At 44.2% G+C, this 20,171-nt stretch overlaps 1 protein-coding gene across 1 annotated transcript; it reads right to left on the bottom strand.

The window, feature by feature from the left end:
- Positions 1-1,868: 1,868 nt before the first annotated feature.
- On the bottom strand, positions 1,869-19,971 carry LOC142741121 (glutathione S-transferase 3, mitochondrial-like). Its single transcript, XM_075850518.1, has 4 exons — positions 19,740-19,971; positions 6,920-7,042; positions 5,007-5,079; positions 1,869-2,030 (listed from the first exon to the last, which is right to left on the bottom strand). The coding sequence occupies exons 1-4, from the start codon at positions 19,872-19,874 to the stop codon at positions 1,930-1,932; spliced, it is 432 nt and encodes a 143-aa protein (XP_075706633.1). The 5' UTR covers positions 19,875-19,971; the 3' UTR covers positions 1,869-1,929.
- Between the last annotated feature and the right edge of the window lie 200 nt (positions 19,972-20,171).

Genomic DNA, 20,171 nt, shown 5'->3' with positions numbered 1-20,171 from the left:
AAATGCTGCCTATGACCCAAAGAACACCGTCCCCACTGTCAAGCATGGAGGGGGAAACATTATGTTTTGGGGGTGTTTCTCTGCTAAGGGCACAGGACTACTTCACCGCATCAATGGGAGAATGGATGGAGCCATGTACCGTCAAATCCTGAGTGACAACCTCCTTCCCTCCACCAGGACATTAAAAATGGCTCGTGACTGGGTCTTCCATCACGACAATGACCTGAAACATAAAGCCAAGGCAACAAAGGAGTGGCTCAAAAAGAAGCACATTAAAAGGTCATAGAGTGGCTTAGCCAGTCTCCAGACCTTAATCCCATCGAAAACTTATGGAGGGAGGTGAAGATCCGAGTTGCCAAGCGACAGCCTCGAAATCTTAATGATTTACAGATGATCTGCAAAAGAGGAGTGGGCCAAAATTCCATCTAACATGTGTGCAGACCTCATCATCAACTACAAAAAACGTCTGACTGCTGTGCTTGCCAACAAGGGTTTTGCCACCAAGTATTAAGTCTTGTTTGCCAAAGGGATCAAATACTTATTTCTCTGTGCACAATGCAAATAAATATATATAATTTTGACTATGTGATTTTCTTTTTTATATAATCTCTCTCTCACTGGTAAAATTAACCTAGCCTAAAAATTCTAGACTGTTCATGTCTTTGACAGTGGGCAAACTTACAAAATCAGCAAGGGATCAAATACTTATTTCCTTCACTGTATGCATGCAAATATTGCAACCATGGCATAGCCCTTATACAGTCCCTCCTTCCTGTACAGCAGCCACATAACTGAGCTGCAATGTTTACATGCTGGGGCTGCAGCAGAAATAATAATAGCTACAAAATATTTAGTGGAAGATTAATTATACAGCAATTTTATCTCCATAAAAATGGCCACTTCAGGCCAAAAAAAACCCCCCAAAACTGATGTATTACAGTAGTTATAGTTATGATAATTTTTTCTGAATCAGTATACTCTATATGATTAGCAAAACTGAGAAAGAGGAGGAGTCAGGGAGAAAGGTCTATCTCTGAGCCATGGAAACTGAAATCTAGTGTGGCAACCTTTCAGGAGACACACCTAATTTTAGCCAGTCTATCAGAAAAGTAAACTTCAAGACCGAGTTTACTCAAATTATCATCAGTACATCAGTAGGAACTGACCCTTGACACACATTTATATAGTGCTAGTAAAGAAGAAGATTTTTTTTTCCAACTACAGCAAAATAATTCCCTTTCTCATGCCAATTTCACGTGATTTTGGTCAATATTTTGCATCAGTATTTGTAAGCTAAAACCAGAAGTAGGTCCAAGACACGTAAGAGTTGCAAATTTTTACATTCCAATTTTTCTCTTTGCAGGTTCCACTCCTGGTTTTGGCTTCCAAATACTGATGCAAAATACTGACCAAAATAATGCTGTGTGAAAGCGACCTATGGGATTTTCCACTATAATCACTGTTTGCAAGCAATAATAAAAGTGATAAAGGTCATTATATGAGCTTATCCAATCAGATTGTCTATTTACAGCTACAATCTGATGATCAAAATTCCAAAGTGTAAATCCAGCCATAAAGCCTCTACTTCGGTGTAATGGAAATCTAAGGAATGTGGATGAAACTGATAACAAAAAGTAACTGCCTGTAAGACATAGGGCTTTTAGTCAGAACATTCTACAAAGCTGTATATCCCTATGTTCTTGTTAAAGTTGCACTCCCTAGGAGGCAGTATACTGAGGCATGTGTTCTTCCGATACTTACAGGATATATTAATAAAACAGGAAGCAAAAATCCATGTCCTTGTGTTTTTGTATGCAGTTAGAAGGATTTCCTAAAATAATTTGTTAGTTATTATACAAACATGACACTTTTTTAGTCTTCTACTAACATTTTATTTGTTTGTAAAAAGAGAACGATGTATTTCTTCACTCAAACAACATGAAGAAGCTGCAGGGCGGCTGTCAATGACAGAAGAAGAACACCAAACAGCCCAATGTAGCCATAAGCTCCTTTCATTCTCTTCTCAGGGTCTAGAAATAGATAAAATACAATTGAAAACAAAACAATGCATATTTGTACCTTTTTATTTACACTTCGTTTTGTAAAAAGGCTTATGACCTTACAGACCTGGCTTTTACCGCAAGCTTACAAGTCACGGCTTAAACTCAACACTGTAATCTATGCTTGATATTTTTCACTGAGGCTGGGTTCACACGAGCACATTATCGTCCCTAATGGACGGACGTATTTCGTCCGGAAGTCCCGGACTGAACTCAGTGCAGGGAGCAGGGCTCCTAGCATCATAGTTATGTACGATGCTAGGAGTCCCTGCCTCTCCGTGGAACTACTGTCCCGTACTGAAAACATGATTGCAGCGAGGCAGGGACTCCTAGCATCGTACATAACTATGATCCTAGGAGCCCGGCTCCCTGCACTGTGTTCGGTCCGGGACTTCCGGCCGAAATACGTCCGTCCATTACGGACGTTAATGTGGTCGTGTGAACCCAGCCTAATACTCTGGGTGTTATATAGATGGAAAAGAACAGAATTTATCCAGGTTTAATAGGTCGTCTGATTTCGACAAACCCTTTCATATTGACCAAGGGTAAATTCACACGGAGCAGATCTGTTGCAGAAATGTCGGTTGCTAAAAATCCATTCCATACATTGAAATAGGGTTGTTTCTGTAGAAAGTGTAGGGTTTTCTGCAATCTTTAGGGTGGATTCACACACAGCAGATTGTCTTGCAGGAATTTTTGCGACTCAAAATGGGTCCCATTCATGTGAATGGAACTTGCAGAAATCCACGTTCTTGCTCCAGAAACAACACCATTTCTGCAACAAAATCTGCCACATGTGAATATACCCTAAGACCGGGTTCCCACATAGCGCAAACGCTGCGGAATTTCCGCTACAGAATTTTGTGCGCAAATTCTGCGGCGGCTACAGTAGCAGCAAAGTGGATGAGATTTAGAAAATCTCATGCCCACGCTGCCGGAAAATAACCACAGCGTAAACGTTAACTTGACCTGCGGTGCGGAATTTGATTCCGCAGCATGTCAACAAAATGCTGCGTTTTTGTTCATTTTCCGTTGTGGGTTTTCCCCATTGAATTCAATGGGGATGCAAAACCCGCAACAGAAAGCCAAGCGTTGCGTTTTTTGCGGCGTAATCACAGCGTTTATGCCGCAAAAATCGCAACGCCGTAAGAAAAATAATTAAACATACTTACCCAGAACGCCCTCCATCATGCAGTCCGGCCTCCTGGGATTACGTTTCGTCCCACGTGACCGTTGCAGCCAATCACAGGCTGTAGCGTCACATGGCCTGAAACGTGATCCAGGGAGGCCGGAGCGGACGTCAGAGGAGGGAGGTGGTAAGTATGGACGGCTTTACTTCGCAGCGGAATTTCCGTCCGAAAAAAAATCGCACCACAATGTAGTGCGATTTTTCGGACAGAATGTCCTGCGGGTTCCAGGTCGGACACGCTGCGGGATTTTTACGCAGCGTATCTGTCCTGTGGGAACCCAGCTTTTGGCCTGAACACGTGGCAAATTTTGTGTTAGCTGCAGAAACAACCCAATTTATATGAATGGAACTGATTTTCAGTCGCAGAAATTTCTGGAACAAAATACGCAGTGTGTACAGGGGCCTTACTGAGATCTATAGGACAGTCGCAGACATTTATCAAAATTTTTTTACCGCGTATGAATACACCCTAAGGCCTCATGCACGTGACCGTGCAGTATTTACGGTCAGTAAATACTGCACGGACGGGCCGTTGCGGACCACGCTCACAGTAAAAAGTATAGCAGCACGGTACGTAAATGCAATAAATAGAACAGGTCCTATTTGCTGCAGATCATTTCTACGGCCCGGACACACGCCCGTAAAGATACGGGAAGGTGTCCGTGGCTGATAGAAATGAATGGGTCAGTATTCGTAATTGCGGATAAAAATTATGGTCGTGTGCTTTAGGCCCTAGATATACTACCTACAATACTTAGAGGCTCTGTCACCAGATTTTGCAACCCCTATCTCCTATTGCAGCAGATCGGCGCTGCAATTTAGATTACAGTAAAGTTTTTATTTTTAAAAAACGAGCATTTTTGGCCAAGTTATGACCATTTTTGTAGTTATGCAAATGAGGCTTGCAAAAGTCCAAGTGGGCGTGTATTATGTGCGTACATCGGGGCGTTTTTACTACTTTTACTAGCTGGGCGTTCTGAAGAGAAGTATCATCCACTTCTCTTCAGAACGCCCAGCTTCTGCCAGATCACGCTGTGACGTCACTCACAGGTCCTGCATCGTGTCAGACGAGCGAGGACACATCGGCACCAGAGGCTTCAGTTGATTCTGCAGCAGCATTGGCGTTAGCAGGTAAGTCGATGTAGCTACTTACCTGCAAACGCTGATGCTGCTGCAGAATCAACTGTATGGAATGCAGCTGCATTTGTCAGAGACGTCTGTCGGAAGTCATTTCACTAAGGATTTTTTTTTTTGTCAAAAACACGTGCGAACATGCCCTAAAATGTTAAGAGCAGGGGAGCATGCGCCCTATGATTCTCTGAAACTAGCCATACACATTAAATATATGTTTGGCCCTTTGTGCAGAAGATAAAAGCTGCTGATCATCTACTCCCTAGTGAAATAAAACATGTAGGCTCAGGCAATCCCGAAATTCATGTTTATGGGGAAGTAGGTGTAGGCCAAACTGCTATCTCACCGGACCACTCCTTAAAAATGTACTCTGATCGCGAACATGAATGTTTATTTCACTTGGAAGTATGAGATAAGATGCTGCTAGAAACCTCTAAAGTGCTCATCTCCAGTGGAAACAACATACCTGTCTCTTCATTCCCCCAATATCAGACAGATTGTCAGCCGATCCCACCGAAGTTAGTGGTTTTGGCCGACTTTTATCTAATGTACAGTATATGGCCAGCTTTAACATGGAAAAAATGATATACAACAGAGTATTTTGCATAAGATAACATAAGACATACCTCCAGTATAGTATCCATGTGCATATGAAACACGACTGGTCACCCATATTGCTCCAAGAACAGAAGCATAGATCTAAAAAAAAAAAAAAAAAAAGAATATATTGTATCAGTTTCTCGTCTTTGGGCTATTTTACATGTGTGTACCTATACCTCCTTAGTTTCAGAAGAATAGAAATGGAGTAGAACAGAGAGAAAAATTTACTTTTATGGAATAGGGCATCATGAAATGAGTACATGAAGTGTGCTGATATTTTTATATCAGATCATATGAATTAGGCTGTGTGCACACTAGCATCATTGTTTCCATCCATAACGGAAGCTATGACGTATCCATTGTTTGATGGATCCAAACAGTTATCAATGGGTCAGATCGACGTTATTGGGGTCTTTGTCTAGGCCACACAAGCCGGAGATGTAAGCTGTTGTGACCACTAGACCTGATTTCACAATAGACTTCATGTGATCACGTCTCTAGTGTTTATATTAGGCGTAGGTCATCAGTGGTGTTCAGAGAACGGTGTATGGCTGGAGTATTTTTAAATAAAGCATATAAAAAAGTGATTTATTTTTCTCTTCGCTTAGTTTATTATCTATAGGGAGCATTTAAATGACATTGGAGACCGCAGTAAAAAAAACAAATAAAATCGTGGCAAAAAAAAAATGCATGCAGTATTACCGTGGTTTGTAGTTTTTACAAGTGAAACACATTTATTTGACATAATTCAACTGTACAAACCGCACAGGCTAAAACTGCATCACAAACTGCTTCAAATTTGTTGTAAAACCACACACAGTTTTGCTGTGATTTTGAGAGGTATTTTTTCTACAGCGCAGCCAAAAACGTGTCATTTAAATGCACCCCAAGTTCCTAAAATACTCATGTCACAGTTAGGCTTTGCAACAGAAGCAATGACTCACTGTGTCACGATGAGATTTTGGTGGGGCTAAACCGGGGGGTGCCGTATAAGAGATTTTGCAATCTTGAACTTAAAACGCCGCTAATGGGGGTATGAAATTTATTCAGATAATCATCTAGGTCACGTTGTCCGGAGGAGTCTCCAATAGCAACCGCTGATTGCTTGCAGATAGTACAGTTATTCCAAAGTGAGGTACTAGACTCGATAACGGAAGTGTGGTCGTACAAAACGTAGGTTAGGACTGGAAGAGTTCATGCAACACAATAAGACAGTGTTCACATCGCGTTTATTCCTTCCGAGGTATAGGTCAATACTCCCAAAGTATACCTCTGACGGAAGGCTATAACGTATCCAACTGTATAGGCATACAGTGGGATATTTTGCCCGATTCTCTCAGGCAGAGCAGTACATGAAGCGCTGTACCTGGGAAAGCTCCTGACGTCACTGCCCATATATAGGCAATGATGTAAGGAGCTCCCGTGACCACAGGAACTTTAAAAGCAGCTGGATTCCCTGGCTGCTATCTCTGCTCGGCGAAGCTACGTCTCTGGAACTTACGTACAGTGATGTAGCTTCCCCAGCCAGAGATAGCAGCTGGGAACTCCGGCTGCGTCGAAAGCAGCTGGGAACTCCAGCTGTAATAGTCTTGTGGTCGCGTGCTAAAGGGCACCCATGCGGATCGGCAGGGCAGCCTCTGCGCGTAGGGAAGCTCCAGCGATAACTGTCCACAGGCCCCCATGATAAAAAAGTCGCAATGTCCAGTAATCTCCTCAGGATCAACACAGCAGACTTTTTGGAAGAAGGCGACAGCATCCATCCAGATGTAGAAATATATCAAAAAGGTATTTATTGCAGCAATATTCATGAAATAAATACCTTTTTTTTTTTCCAATATATATTTCTACACCAGGGTGGATGCTGTCGCCTTCTTCCAAAAACTCTTTTGGTTCTCGTAGAGCGAATGGACACGTTTAGCAGGCATTTAGTTTTACTTACTGGAAATGCAAGACCTGCAATGAGCTGGAAGATAAGCCAAGCTGGATAAACTTCCAATGTGTTCTGATGTGCTCTCTGGATACAATTAAAAATATTCTCTTTGTCTGAATACATCTGTGGATACTATAATGAGAAACAATGCAATATAAGTAATCAAATAAGAAATTGACCAATGAATAAGGACTAAACGGAACGTCTGCAGTGTCATAAGACAAGTGTGTGCGTGTGTATATATATATATATATATATATATACACACACACACACACACACACACACTGTGAGGGTTTAGCATCAGGAGAGGTTGGTACAGCGGTTTCTTTGTAGCCAGAGACAGGGACACTGTGCATTAAAAAAGTCATAACAGGGCTTTGTTTTTATTCTTGTCAAAGAAACAGCCTCTTGTACAACAAGGCAAAATACAAAATAAATCCTGCTCGTCTGAGCACTAACTAAACAAGATATTATCTAACTATACCAAGTGCCTTCCTACCAGGCACTGGACACAAAGTAACACAGGTCTTTACTCACATAGCATACAGGCTACTCCAGCCTTAGTAGTCTCCAGTCTGAGTCAGGGGTGAGACTCCCACACACGGTGTCTGCACCTTTTTATACACAGGCTACAGGTGCAGCTAATTGAGCAGCAGCCTTGTCCTACAAACAGAGATGGACTAGGGATTGGGGAACCCGCCCTGCTCTTCTCCAATCCAACTCCAGGCCCTTTTTTCCGGCTTTTCCTTAAGCCGAGATTGGAAAACTAGAGCTTTCTATTGCAAGAACTACTCATTCCCTGGAGCCTAGGATACATATGACAGGATTCTAGGGGAAATATACCTTCCATCAATGACTTTACCTGTCACTGTCTCACATACCCTCTTCCTCTGTTCGAGCCCGTGGGATCGGACACATTTAGCTACAAGGCAGGGTGTCCTAGACAAAGCGTCAGCATTGCCCTGCAGTTTTCCTGCTCTGTGTTCCACAGTATATTTGAAGTTCTGCAAAGTAAGAAACCACCGTGTAACTCTTGCATTTCTCTCTTTAGCTTGACACATCCACGTAAGAGGAGAGTGGTCTGTAACCAACCTAAACCGACGACCCAATAAATAATATCTCAGGGACTCAAGTGCCCACTTAATTGCCAAGCACTCCCGTTCAACTATGCTATAGTTTCTCAGCCGGGGTGATGAACGCAGTTTTCTCTTTGGCGCCCTCCGTGAGGGGTACTTGCCAATAGCCTTTGGTTAAATCAAGTGTTGAAAAATACCTTGAATGGCCCAGTCTCTCTATTAACTCGTCAACTCTTGGCATTGGGTATGCGTCAAACTTTGACATCTCATTTAACTTGCGGAAGTCGTTACAGAAACGCAATGACCCATCTGGTTTCGGAATCAATACAATGGGACTTGACCAGTCACTTTTTGACTTCAATAATCCCAAGGTCTAGCATTTTCTTGACCTCCTCAGATATGGCTTGTCTACGAGCTTCAGGGACTCTGTAGGGTTTCAAGTGGACCCGAACCTGAGGCTCGGTCACAACGTTATGTTTTATTACACTGGTCTGTCCTGGCAGTTCTGAAAACACGTCTGTGTTTCTCTGCACAAACTCTTTTGTCTCCTGTTTCTGTGGCTTTGCGAGGGATTCTGACACATACACATCTGGGTTAGGACTATAGGGGGTACTTACTGCCACGAGGGTCTCTCTTTCTTTCCATGGCTTAATTAAGTTTACATGGTATAACTGCACTGTCTTCCTTTTACCTGGTTGGTAAACTTTATAATTTACATCCCCCACCTTTTCAATTATCTCATACGGCCCTTGCCATCTAGCAAGAAATTTGCTTTCTACGGTTGGCACTAAGACCAACACTCGATCACCAGAGTTAAAATTTCTAACTTTGGCCGTTCGGTTATACACCCTGCTCTGAGCATCCTGAGCTTGCTCCAAGTGTTCCTTAACTATCGGCATGACTGCAGCGATTCGGTCTTGCATCAACGTGACATGCTCAATTACACTCCTATAAGGTGTGGACTCTTGCTCCCAGGTTTCCTTGGCTATGTCCAGGAGACCACGGGGTTGTCTGCCGTATACAAGTTCGAAAGGAGAAAACCCTGTGGATGATTGAGGAACTTCACGTACAGCGAACATCAAATAGGGCAGAAGACAGTCCCAATCCTTCCCATCCTTACTAACCACCCTCCTCAACATGCCTTTTAATGTCTTATTGAATCTTTCGACAAGACCATCAGTTTGAGGGCGATATATAGAGGTACGCAGGTGTTTAATTTTCAGCAGTTTACATAATTCCTTGGTGATTTTGGACATAAAGGGAGTTCCCTGATCGGTAAGGATTTCCTTAGGTAAACCAGTACGGGAAAACATGAAAAACAACTCTTGCAATGGCTTTTGAAGAGGAATTTCGCAAAGGGACTGCCTCAGGGTAGCGTGTGGCATAGTCCAACACCACTAGGATATATTGATGTCCTCTAGAGGATTTGACTAAAGGGCCGACCAGATCCATGGCAATTCTTTCAAAAGGGATCCCAATGATAGGCAAAGGCACCAGCAGACTCCTAAAATGTGGCATAGGAGCCGTTATCTGACACTCCGGGCAGGACTCGCAATACCTCTGAACTTCCGTATATACCCCCGGCCAGAAGAATCGTTGTAAGATACGCTCTCTGGTCTTTTCGCAACCTAGATGTCCACCCAGCACGTGTTTATGAGCCAGGTCCAACACCGTTCTACGATACGGTTGGGGTATCACCAGCTGTTCAACAACCTCCCCACGTACGTTATCTATCCGATACAGCAAATCCTGGTTAACCGCCATGTGTGGAAACACCTTATCAGCCCCTGGATGTTGAGGCACTCCATTTAACACCTTAGTATTTTCCCTGGCTTTTACCAATGTGGGATCGCTAAGTTGAGCGGTCCCAAAATTGTTACGTGATACATTTAACTCTGGTATCTCAGAAATTTCCTCCTGCTCATCTGTTTCACCAGCAAAAACAGCCAGAGGAAATTTATCAGGCTCAGTGGTCACCCCTACTGCTGGCACCTCAGCATCTTCGTTAAAGGGTTCTGGGCTAATCACAGCGCACACATTAATACCATCATTAACATTTACAGTGGAGGTTACATCTTTCTTCCTCCACAAGTCCCAGAACACTGGGAAGTCTCTCCCCAGGATCACACTGTGCATCAGGGACTTGACCATACCCACTTCATGGCAAGCGGTTCCACAGGAAGTCTCTAGAGTGACCAAAGCGGTGGGGTATTCTTTAGTGTCCCCATGAATGCACAGGACCCCTATACTATGTCCGCTGAATGTTCCAGGGTCTATCAGGCTGGCATGCACCAGGGTAACCAGACTCCAGCAAGGCACTCACAGTACACCCTTCCACTTTTACGACACACATTTGTTGCTCAGTCTCGTAAACAGTCTCAGCAGAACAAACAGGACGTGCAAACAAGGATATTCGCCTTGCTGCATCACAGTCCATTGGCTCAGTAGTCAGGGGACAATTGGCAGCAATATGCCCAGGTCCATAACACCGCCAGCACTGTATGCGGCCCCGGTCCCCAACTTGAGACCCTGGTCTGGCCTTCAGTGTCTCTCTGGGATTTCTTCCCTCTGTCTGCTCCCCTTCTGAGCCACCTCCCTTAAAGACATTTCTCACCCCTCTAGTAAATGGAACAGTCTTACCGGGTGCTCTGCACGATTTGTTGTTCCTGGGGTTAGAACATCCAGGCGGTAGTTCTTGAAGTAGATCCTGAGTAGCTCTGTACCTTTCAATCAGGTTCACCAGCTGTTCCGCATCTGTAGGATCTCCTTGACCGACCCAACGCTGAACCTTCGGTGGTAAGGAGCGGATGTATTTGTCAAGCACCACTCTCTCCACGATCTGCGCAGGGGTTGATTCCTCTGGCTGTAGCCATTTCCTTGCAAGATGGACAAGATCATACATTTGTGATCGCGCAGGTAGGTGTTCCACGAAAGTCCAGTTGTGCACCCGTCGAGCACGCACATTCATATTAACACCCAGACGGGCAAGGATCTCACCCTTCAGCTTGGAGTAATCCTTGGCATCCTGCTCATTGAGATCAAAGTACGCCTTCTGCGGCTCTCCGGTTAGGAAAGGTGCCACCACTGCTGCCCACTGATCTGAAGGTAACTTCTCTCGTTCTGCCACTCGCTCAAACACCATGAGATAGGCCTCAACGTCGTCGGTGGATGTCATCTTCTGCAGAGATGTCTGTACCGCTGCATGAGTGGTTTGGCGCAAACCATGAGGCCCCGCTGACCTCTCCACTGAGGCCTGAATTTGGTCTTGCAAATAGCGATTAATTTGCTGCTGTTCTTTTAAGGCCAGTCTGTGGGCTTCACCCAGCAGAATATTGGTTTCAGCCTGTGCACGCATGGCTTCCTCATGCACCATTCGCTGAGTCGCGCTGGCTTCTTGCAGAGCTGTGCTTATCTTCCCCTGGTTGATATTAGCCTGAATCAGCTGTTTAAGTATTTCATCCATTTTAACAGTCTCTTTTAGCCCTGTTGCCGCCTTCACCCAAGACATACACTTTGAAGCACTCTCGGGGAGAAAAAAATTGTGTTGTTGCCCCTAGCAACGATTTTCCACTTGGAGCAGCAAAAGTCCTTTTAAATAGGTGAATGTCTCTTTAAGACCGTGCCCGCATCGGCCACCATATGTGAGGGTTTAGCATCAGGAGAGGTTGGTACAGCAGTTTATTTGTAGCCAGAGACAGGGACACCGTGCATTAAAAGTCATAACAGGGCTTTGCCTGTGTTTTTATTCTTGTCAAAGAAACAGCCTCTTGTACAACAAGGCAAAATACAAAATAAATCCTGCTCGTCTGAGCACTAACTAAACAAGATATTATCTAACTATACCAAGTGCCTTCCTACCAGGCACTGGACACAAAGTAACACAGGTCTTTACTCACATAGCATACAGGCTACTCGAGCCTTAGTAGTCTCCAGTCTGAGTCAGGGGTGAGACTCCCACACACGGTGTCTGCACCTTTTTATACACAGGCTACAGGTGCAGCTAATTGAGCAGTAGCCTTGTCCTACAAACAGAGATGGACTAGGGATTGGGGAACCCGCCCTGCTCTTCTCCAATCCAACTCCAGGCCCTTTTTTCCAGCTTTTCCTTAAGCCGAGATTGGAAAACTAGAGCTTTCTATTGCAAGAACTACTCATTCCCTGGAGCCTAGGATACATATGACAGTATTCTAGGGGAAATATACCTTCCCTCAATGACTTTACCTGTCACTGTCTCACAATACATACACACTACCGTTCAAAAGTTTAGGGTCACTTAGAAATGTCCTTATTTTTGAAAGAAAAGCAGTTTTTTTCAATGAAGATAACATGAAATTAATCCAAAATACACTCTATACATTGTTACTGTGCTAAATGACTATTCTAGCTGCAAACGTCTGGTTTTTAATGCAATATCTACATAGGTGTATAGAGGCCCATTTCCAGCAACCATCACTCCAGTGTTCTAATGGTACATTGTGTTTGCTAACTGTGCTAGAAGGCTAATGGATGATTAGAAAACACTTGAAAACCCTTGTGCAATCATGTTAGCACCGCTGTAAACAGTTTTGCTGTTTAGAGGAGCTATAAAACGGACCTTCCTTTGAGCTAGTTGAGAATCTGGAGCATTACATTTGTGGGTTCGATTAAACTCTCCAAATGGCTAGAAAAAGAGAGCTTTCATGTGAAACTCTATGTCTATTCTTGTTCTTAGAAATTAAGGCTATTCCATGCGAGAAATTGCCAGGAAACTGAAGATTTCCTACAACGGTGTGTACTACTCCCTTCAGAGGACAGCACACACAGGCTCTAACCAGAGTAGAAAGAGAAGTGGGAGGCCCCGCTGCACAACTGAGCAACAAGACAAGTACATTAGAGTCTCTAGTTTGAGAAATAGACGCCTCACAGGTCCTCAACTGGCAGCTTCATTAAATAGTACCCGCAAAACGCCAGTGTCAACGTCTACAGTGAAGAGGCGACTCCGGGATGCTGGCCTTCAGGGCAGAGTGGCAAAGAAAAAGCCATATCTGAGACTGGCTAATAAAAAGGAAAATATTAATATCTGGCAAAAGCACACAGACATTGGACAGAGGAAGATTGGAAAAAAGTGTTATGGACAGACGAATCGAAGTTTGAGGTGTTTGGATCACACAGAAGAACATTTGTGAGACGCAGAACAACTGAAAAGATGCTGGAAGAGTGCCTGACGCCATCTGTCAAGCATGGTGGAGGTAATGTGATGGTCTGGGGTTGCTTTGGTGCTGGTAAAGTGGGAGATTTGTACATGGTAAAAGGGATTTTGAATAAGGAAGGCTATCACTCCATTTTGCAACGCCATGCCATACCCTGTGGACAGCGCTTGATTGGAGCCAATTTCATCCTATAACAGGACAATGACCCAAAGCACACCTCCAAATTATGCAAGAACTATTTAGGGAAGAAGCAGGCAGCTGGTATTCTATCTGTAATGGAGTGGCCAGCACAGTCACCAGATCTTAACCCCATAGAGCTGTTGTGGGAGCAGCTTGACCGTATGGTACGCAAGAAGTGCCCATCACGCTAATCCAACTTGTGGGAGGGCCTTCTGGAAGCATGGGGTGAAATTTCTCCCGATTACCTCAGCAAATTAACAGCTAGAATGCCAAAGGTCTGCAATGCTGTAAATGGAGCATTCTTTGACGAAAGCAAAGTTTGAAGGAGAAAATTATTATTTGAAATAAAAATCATTATTTCTAACCTTGTCAATGTCTTGACTATATTTTCTAGTCATTTTGCAACTCATTTGATAAATATAAGTGTGAGTTTTAATGGAAAACACAAAATTGTCTGGGTGACCCCAAACTTTTTGAACGGTAGTATATATATATATATATATACACATACATACATACACACACAGCCATACCCATGAGCTAGTGGTAGTAATGGCCACCGAAGAGAAAAAATTTTATTGGTTAGATTGAAGTCATTGAATTCAATCCCAAACGAGTTATGCTCCCTTAGATAATTTCCTCTGGTTTTCAGAAATTGAGATATTGCCTCAAGTCCTATATGGTGTTGAATTGAGCTATATAGCACCTCAATATCAATTGAGGCAAAGATCATGTTGTCTTCCAATAGGATACCTTCTAGCTTCAATAGGAGGTCAGTTGTATCTCTGATATATTATGGGAGACTTAGAACGAATGGGTGTAACATTTTATCAATATAGATCCCTATGTTTTTATTCAAACTGTTTATACCAGAGACTATCGGTCTCCCTTTTAATGCGTCAATCCCCTTATGGATTTTGGGGGTTGTATAGAAAGTTGCTATATTAGGGAATTCAGGCTATAGAAACGGATGTTCCGATTTATTAATTAATCCTTTTGACAGTGCCCTATCCACAATCTCTTTCAGTTCTCCCATAAATATATCTATCAGATTTTCTCTTAAGCGTTTATATGTATCTGGATCATCTAGTACCTTTTACACATATCCACATAGTTCCCAGTGTCCATTACAACCACATTAGCCCCCTTGTCTGAAGGTTTAATTGATATTTCTCTATTATTAGATAGAGTTTGTAAGGTACTTGTCTCTTCTCTTGACATATTCTACTTTATAGCTCTCCAGTGTCCTAAGGTCTTTTTCAACCAGTTTTCTAAATATCTCAATATTAGGATTATTGCAGATTGGCGCCATTTGTTTACTGGTTAGTCTCAGGTCAGTAAATGGCCCCTTAGCCCTATCTCTATATTGTCCTCTATTAGATCTGATCGATCCCTTGCAGTAGCCAAATCCTCTAATTCAAGATTATATTCCTGGCATGTTCTCTTGTCTTTTTCTTTAAAGAATTTATGCCAGTGTAGTTTTCTGGAGAATAGGGCTATGTGTTTTGTCCAGGCAAATGAGTCCTATTTATTTGTTGGGACAAAGGACAGGCCCCTCTCCAGAACAGACAATTTAGAGTTATTTTGATTATATTTGGAAAGGTTAACCCCTTTCCCGACATTTGACGTATCCATACGCCAGTCGGGTAGGGGGAAGTATGGAATGGGCTTACGGAGTGTACCCGCTCGCTGGTGTCAGCTGTATGTTACAGCCGACACTTCAGAGTAACGAGCCCAGCCTCTGTCAACGGGGGTCCTCGATTGCCCTATGTGAATAGAGCAGTGCAGAGCTTGCTCGGAGACCTCTACATTCACTTTCTTTGCCATAGATAACCGAGCACCACCGATCAGACATTTAGCATATGGATAAGTGATGATGATGATGATGATGGGAAAATCCCTTCAAGAAGACATTGTGTAAGAGCCAAATCCACAGAAATATTTCCTAGATATTGGCCATCAGGAGTTAAGCTGGCAATTTATGTTAAAGAGAACCTATCACCTCCCCATACATGTGCAGCATGTAATGGGCAGGGCTGCACAAACCCTGCGGCACTTTACATCTTTTTTTCTACCTCCCTCCATTATTTAGATATCGGTGCCGTTATATTTGGCACCCGATTTTAAATGACCCCCTGAACTGTCAACAGGGCGTGTTACTATAGCTGTGACACTGTCCAATCAGATATTGGCAGTGTTACAGCAAGAGCGAGGAGAGAGAGTGTGCGCGCGCGCACACGCACTCTCACTATTCAGCTTTCAAGATCAGTCTTCTGCCAAACTGGCAAGGGACAGTGTAAGAGCTGTGGAGAGGAGAATCTCTTCAGCTTTTGTGAGATCAGTCTTGTACTTTGTCTGCCGAACTGGCAACGGGGCGTGTCACTGCTACGGACAGTGTAAGAGCTGGGGAGCGCTTGCACTGTCCGTAGCAGAGACACACCCCCTTGCCAGTTCGGCAGACAACACAAGGCTGATCTCTCGCAAGAGGTGAGATAGCGCTCTCCTCTCCACAGTTTTTACACTGTCCGTAGCAGTGATACGCCCCCTTGTCAGTTCGGCGGAAGACTAATCTTGAAAGCTGAAGAGTGAGAGTGAGGCTGGGTTCACACGACCGGGTCCCACCCGAGCCAGAGTGTCGGCCGGTAAAATCGGCCATTTTGCCCGGCCGGTTTGCATAAAGTTTTGCATCCATTCCGGGCCGGGCAGATCTGGACAGTGACATCAGCGGCAACTCCTGTAGGGGAATCCCCATGTGTTTGGGGATTCCGCTTCAGGAGTTTCCCCTGATGTCACTGCCCAGATATGGACAGAGACATCAAGCGCTCTGTCCAGGAGCGGAATCCCCGAAAACACGGGGATTCCGCTCCTTCAAGGAGCTAAAGTGGGGCTAGCACATAGCAGAGCGGGGAGATACCTCCCTGCTCTGCTATAGTGGCGTTGCTACAGTAGTAGCAGCCGCAGCAGCTGCTAGCGGCGCCATGGAAGGTGTCGCCTGGCCAGGGCGCTTTTAAAACAAGCAGGGGAAGGGAGCCAGCGCAGTGCTCCCTCCACCTGCTGTACACCCCGGCCCTGCCACACAGTGTACAGCCATTCGTCCGAATGGCATAAACTCCTCCTCCTCCTCACATGCACTCTGCGCTGTGAGGAGGAGGAGATAGAGCGCAAGAGACGGAAAACCCGGCCATCACTCGGGACACATTCCGGTGATGGCCGTGTATTACCCGGCCCCATAGACTTCTATGGGGCCGTGTATTACCCGGCCCCATAGACTTCTATGGGAGCCGGGCACCCGGCCGAAAATAGAGATTTGTCCCATTTTTTGACGGCCGGTTTTCCCGGCCGTCAAAAATCGGTCGTGTGAATAGCCCCATTAGGGGTCTATTATTCCTAATGCAGCCGGGTGCCGGCCGATTTATGAACGGCCGGCACCCGGCCGGGAAACCCTGTAGTGTGAATGAGGCCGGAGTCTCTCTCTCTCTTGCTGTAACACTGTCCATATCTGATTGGACAGTGTCACAGACATAGTAACACGCCCCCTTGCCAGTTCAGGGGGTTATTCAAATATCGGGGACCAAATATAACGGCACCGATATCTAAATAACGGAGGGAGGTAGAAAAAAATGTAAAGTACACCAGGGTTTGTGCAGCCCACCCCATTACATGCTGCACATGTATGGGGAGGTGAAAAGTTCTCTTTAAATATTTGTCTGACAATTATCGTTTACTGTATGATTTTAAAAAGGATCTTCTGGACAAATACAAGTTTAGGTTCCTTTAATATGTCTTACCACCATATAGATGGACACTCCAGCGGTCAGGTGCGCCGTTCCGCTGGTTTCACTGCCAGTAACGTGACCACCGAGCTCAGTTATTCTATGTGAGGACACAAGAATGGTCAGCCCATAAAAGTCACATCCAGCTCGAAACCCTCCCTAGCCTCCTCTCCAGCATGATGCCTAAAGGCTCGTGCAATCCTTTTTCGCCCCTGGGAAGAACACAGCTGTCAGCTGAACAATTGTGTATTGGCAAAAAGGCTACCAAAAAAGGGGGTTTCACGCCCATGGACACCGAAGAGCTGTACATACAGCATCACATGTCGCCACTATTTTGGAATTGTTGGCATAAAGAGGTACAATAAAGCACCCGTGCACTCCTATGGGTGTCCTATATCGGCTCTGTACCTTATGGAGTTGTAATATGGACATGTGCATTAGGCCGCATTCACACGACAGTACTTTGCACCTTTACTGTTGTCGACGCACTCCTGATTTGGGATTACAAATACTGATGCAAAACACTGGCCAAAATATGCAAGTGTGAATGAGACGTAAGGGTATGTTCACACGGCTTATTTTGGAGCGTAAAAGCCTCGTATTACACTTGAAATAAGCCTGCAAACAGTTTCCCGTTGACTTCAATGGGATATACATTGTGCTATTGACATGGTGTATTTTCAATTGAAAAGCCACAAAAGAGCCTCAAAATAAGTTTTAAATACAAAAAAAAAACCTCATTATCATCTTAAAGTAACACCTTGAAATCAGAGGCTGTTTTCCCTTGAAAACACGTTTGGAATTTTCAGCCACTTCTTTCTGTACGTGCGCGGTGCATGATTTGCACATCAATTCAATTGAAAAAAAGAGATGTGCTTTGCTAGTGCGTGAATAACGCATGCCACTCGCAAAGCACACTGATGCAGAACGCAACACACACGGACCAGATTCACGTGCTTGAATCGGATATGCTCGTATGAATGAGGCTTTTCTACTAGGCAAACTGGTCTTCCCACTGTTGAGGAGAGTTAGCAGTTTCATGCACGATGTCCTCACTCTAGGAGTTACTGAAAAGATTTGCAATGAACGATGACTTTGCAAAAAAATGTTGTGTAACCGACATCTACATGTTTATGCTTTACAATCTCTAAACATCTATAATTTATGATTGCGATGGCTAAGGGTATGTTCACACACTTAACAAAAAACGTCTGTAAAATACAGAGCTGTTTTCAAGGGAAAACAGACTGAATTTCAGTAGTTTTTTTGATGCATTTTTTGTCGGCCGCTTTTGGAGCTGTTTTTCTATTGAGACAATGAAAAACGGCTCAAGAAGTGACATGCACTTCTTTTTCTCGGGCGTTTTTTTTACAATATACGGGCGTTTTTACAATTGGCCGCGTAAAAAAAAAAACGCCCCGTCGGAGTGGAACGCCGTTTTTCCCATTGAAATCAATGGGCAGATGTTTGGAGACGTCCAGCCCCCTTGTTTTAAGCAGTTTTTCAGGGCGTTTACGGGCCGAAAAAAGGCTGAAAATAGGCCGTGTGAACATACCCTTAGGCCGGATTCACACGAGCGTGTTCAGTCCGTGATATACGGTCCGCAGATCGGCCGCATTTCCCGGACTGAGCACACTGCAGGGAGCTGGGCTCCTAGCATCATCGTTATCTATGACGCTAGGAGTCCCTGCCTCTCCGCGGAACTACTGTCCCGTACTGAAAACATGTTCATGGACTCAGTTCATGGGTTCCGTCTGAGCTAACCGTCAGGGGAACCCATGAACGGAATCAAAACGGAAACCATAGGTTTCCGTTTGCACAGGATCTGCCACCATTGAAATCGATGGTGATGCAAATAGTTTCCGTTTGTCCCCGTTGTGTAAGTGTTCTGTCGTTTTGACAGAATGAATAGCGCAGTCGACTATGGTATTGATTCTGTCAAAACGACGGAAGCCTTGCACAACGGTGACAAACGGAAACCATTTGCACTGGATCCATCACCATTGAAATCAATGGTGATGCAAACGGAAATCTAAGGTTTCCATTTGTTTCAGTTTGGATTCCGTTCATGGGTTCCCCTGACGGAAAGTTCTGACGGAACCCATGATCGGAGTCCCGGCGCAGATGTTAACAAAGCTTTATTTGCAGTACAACAAGTTCTGGCATATCACTTAAATATGCCATAACTCACCGATTGGTGGGGTCCACGCCATGTTGTGGAATACTGCACGACTATGTTATGTAGGCCAAATGTGCCCTTCTAGGTGCGGTAAATATCAAGGAGTTCTACTAAATACTGGCTGAAAGAGCATGCAGCAAGCTTTTAGTCATTCATTCCTGCATACACCTACACAAATCCCTGTATGTACTTGTTGACAATCAGCACAGGTTTGCAGTCATTTCTATAAGACTTGCAGGATGAAAACAATGAACATACCACAGTGCTTGGAAGTAAACATGCAGCCTACTGGGTGTAGCAGAGCCGTGCCTGAAGGCAGAGCACAAGGCCGTGGAAAATGTCTGCATAGCATAAAACTACATCACAAGGTATAGATTTCAGGAACATTTTCAGAGGAGGAAATGACGGTAATTCAAGGAGCTACAATACCTTGATGCCATACTTCTTCCTTGCTTTGCCCACGTTTATCCCAAGGTACATCAGTACAACATAGCTGTAGATGAAGGTGAGGATCACATAGCCAAAACTTTGTGGAAGGATTTCGTTTATGCTGCCGGTAGTCATGTTGCTTGTGCAGATGCCAGGTCTCTGTGCACAGAAAATACAAGAGTCTAGCACTAGTTATACAACTCAGGAAACCAACACTACTGACTGGCCTGATACCTATAGAGGGAGGAGTAATGTGGACTCCACCCCCTCAATGCTTATCTGTGCAGCTAGATCTATGCTAAAGGCAAATAGTGCACATTATACCAGCAATATTGTTGTCATTTCACAAGGTTTATCAAAGTCTTCTTTTTTTTTGTTAGTCGTAACTATTTGAAGCTAAAGATGAAGGTCATATAATGAAAAAAAAAACAA

The sequence above is a fragment of the Rhinoderma darwinii genome, chromosome 2 (assembly GCF_050947455.1).
Source record: "Rhinoderma darwinii isolate aRhiDar2 chromosome 2, aRhiDar2.hap1, whole genome shotgun sequence".
In the NCBI taxonomy this organism is placed as follows: Eukaryota; Metazoa; Chordata; class Amphibia; order Anura; family Rhinodermatidae; genus Rhinoderma; species Rhinoderma darwinii.
This window is presented reverse-complemented; position numbering and strand designations above follow the sequence as displayed.

What these genes read in the sequence shown, in the direction of transcription:
- LOC142741121 (XM_075850518.1), bottom strand. Translation starts at nt 19,874, where the DNA reads ATGACTACCGGCAGCATAAACGAAATCCTTCCACAAAGTTTTGGCTAT. An exon ending in GGAAGAAGTATGGCATCAAG is followed by an intron (nt 7,043 to 19,739) that starts GTATTGTAGCTC and finishes TTCTCATTATAG; the next exon opens with TATCCACAGATGTATTCAGA. An exon ending in TTGCAGGTCTTGCATTTCCA is followed by an intron (nt 5,080 to 6,919) that starts GTAAGTAAAACT and finishes TTTTTTTTTTAG; the next exon opens with ATCTATGCTTCTGTTCTTGG.